Here is a 2,523-nt window from a genome sequence, read left to right as displayed (position 1 = left end):
ATCAAAAGCTATATGATACCATAAACACAATACATAGTAATAACCTGAGCTGCTTTAGTAGAGATGTTGTAGAATAAAGCTTACTTATGCCCATAGATATCATGATGACATCTCCTAATAAGCTTTGAAGAAATATTTGTCATATCATATGATTTTTAAAAGATGTGGAGACAGTTACATTAAAAGAATATCATTTTAAAAGAAGATACTTTCATTTCTTAGATTTCAGCATTATAAAATTTACTTTTTTATTTATTTTTTTGTGGTACGCGGGCTTCTCACTGTTGCGGCCTCTCCCGTTTCGGAGCACAGGCTCCGGACGTGCAGGCTCAGCGGCCATGGCTCACGAGCCCAGCCGCTCCGCGGAACGTGGGATCCTCCCGGACCGGGGCACGAACCCATGTCCCCTGCATCAGCAGGCGGACTCTCAACCACTGCGCCACCAGGAAAGCCCTAAAATTTACTTTTTTAATCACAAAAGAGAAAGATTTTAAACTAATAAAAATAACATGTACCACTTAAGTAAAATTCTTCATTAAAGTGAGTTTGAGTCTAAGTAGGAAAGAAACCACATTTATTTGATTTTTTAGTATGTAAATCTTTGAAAAAAGCCTATGCTTTGGGCTTCCCTGGTGGCGCAGTGGTTGAGAGTCCACCTGCCGATGCAGGGGACACGGGTTCGTGCCCCGGTCCGGGAAGATCCCACATGCCGCGGAGCGGCTGGGCCCGTGAGCCATGGCCGCTGAGCCTGCGCGTCCGGAGCCAGTGCTCCACAGCGGAAGAGGCCACAACAGTGAGAGGCCCGCGTACCGCAAAAAAAAAAAAAAAAGCCTATGCTTCACTGCAGAATTAGCACTTTAAGAAAATACTGACAGTAATAACACACTATTAAAATGTATACAAATGGCAGCTACATAATTTGTATGTTTAATAAGTTAACTATATCCATTTTTCAATTTAATCTCCCGATGAACTACCTCCAATATCAATATTAAGGAGGTCTTTAATTTTATCATATAATACCAACACCAAAGCACCCCCTGTACCAGGAAGGATATTGGAGAAGGCACCACGAAAAAATGTGCCCATTCCCTCGTGTTGGTATATCTTCACAAAGCAGTCTAAAGTTCCTTTATATTGCCATTCAGCCTCACCACGCTATACAAAGAAAGACAAAGAGTTTGCCATTATCTTAACATCTTTTATCATAAGACAGATTTAATTTAGCAACAGGGATAGATTAAAATTAACACTGTGTTGAGTAAGTATGTTGAGTTAATGGTCATATATTGAGTATTGTTCCTACTGCCTGCAAAAAACTCATGCTTTTCAGGCACACTTGAAAAATGGCCACATATTACACTTAACAAATTTTAAAAGATTGGCATCACATACCATGATTTATCCTCTCACCACATTGCAATTAAGAGAGAAATCAAGAACAAAAAAGATAACTAGAAAAATATCACGTTTGGGTATTAAGAAAACCACATCTTAGAAAATATTTAAAACCTAACTAACAACCACAAAACTCCTCAACTAAATTTGTAAGACACAGCTTGAGTGGTAACTTTAACCACCAGAAATAAAGGAAATAATAAATGCAAGAGAAAGCATAAAAAGTCAAAAGTTAGTTATCTGAAATACTTTGACAAATTTCTAGAAACACTGTTTCAGGAAAAGGCGCCCAAATTATTAGAAGTGGCAAAGGTAACATCATTGCAGATGACCCAGAGATTAAGAAAGAGCAAGATGATATTATGAACAACTTTATGACTTTATGACAATTATTTTGAAAACACAGAGGAAATAAATTCCTAAAAAGTATAATTTACCAACAGAATATCAAAAAACTTCAGAATATACTAAATTTGTTAAAGAAATTCAATCAGTTGTTGTAAATCTTCTCATAAATTAGAAAACCACGTGTCCAGATGGCTTTATATGTGAGTTCTACTAAAAATTCAATGGAAATTTAATTCCAATCTCACAGAAATTATTCCAAAGAAGAGAAAAAGTGGGGAGACTCCCTAACATATTTTATGAGGCTTGCATAGATAGGCCTGATACCAAAATTAGACTAGGATAACACAAGAAGGAAAAACATGACAAGCTTATGTCACAGAAACCACAGATACAAAAATCCTGAACAAAAACCAGCAAATCAAACCCAGCAAGGGGTACAAAATACAATACACCATGACCAAGCTGGATTGACCCCAGGCATATAAGAAAAATATGACCATCTCGATATAGAAAAAAACATGACCACCATTCATGATTAAGAATTACTGGAATCCATGGGCTTCCCTGGATTCCACGGGCTTCACTGGGCATATAAGAAAAATATGATCATCTCGATATAGGAAAAAACATGACCACCATTCATGATTAAGAATTACTGGAATCCATGGGCTTCCCTGGATTTCATGGGCTTCCCTGGGCAAAAATTCCGTGGGCTTCCTCTCAGCAGTGAGAGGCCCATGTACCGCAAAAAAAAAAAAAAAAAAAAAAAAAAAAAAA

At 37.4% G+C, this 2,523-nt stretch overlaps 1 protein-coding gene across 1 annotated transcript in view; it reads right to left on the bottom strand.

Annotated features, from left to right (window-relative positions):
* Nucleotides 1–832: 832 nt before the first annotated feature.
* SLC25A31 (solute carrier family 25 member 31) overlaps nucleotides 833–2,523 on the bottom strand; it is a 35,510-nt gene continuing 33,819 nt past the window's right edge. Inside the window, exon 6 of the mRNA XM_007446252.1 lies at nucleotides 833–1,158. Within this exon, the coding sequence (XP_007446314.1) occupies nucleotides 958–1,158 (201 nt within the window). The 3' untranslated portion in view covers nucleotides 833–957. The remainder of the gene's footprint in view (nucleotides 1,159–2,523) is intronic.

The sequence above is a fragment of the Lipotes vexillifer genome, unplaced genomic scaffold (genome assembly GCF_000442215.2).
Source record: "Lipotes vexillifer unplaced genomic scaffold, Lipotes_vexillifer_v1.1 scaffold159, whole genome shotgun sequence".
Lineage (NCBI taxonomy): Eukaryota > Metazoa > Chordata > Mammalia > Artiodactyla > Lipotidae > Lipotes > Lipotes vexillifer.
The sequence above is the reverse complement of the archived record's forward strand: the minus strand, read 5'-3'. Positions and strand labels throughout refer to the sequence as shown.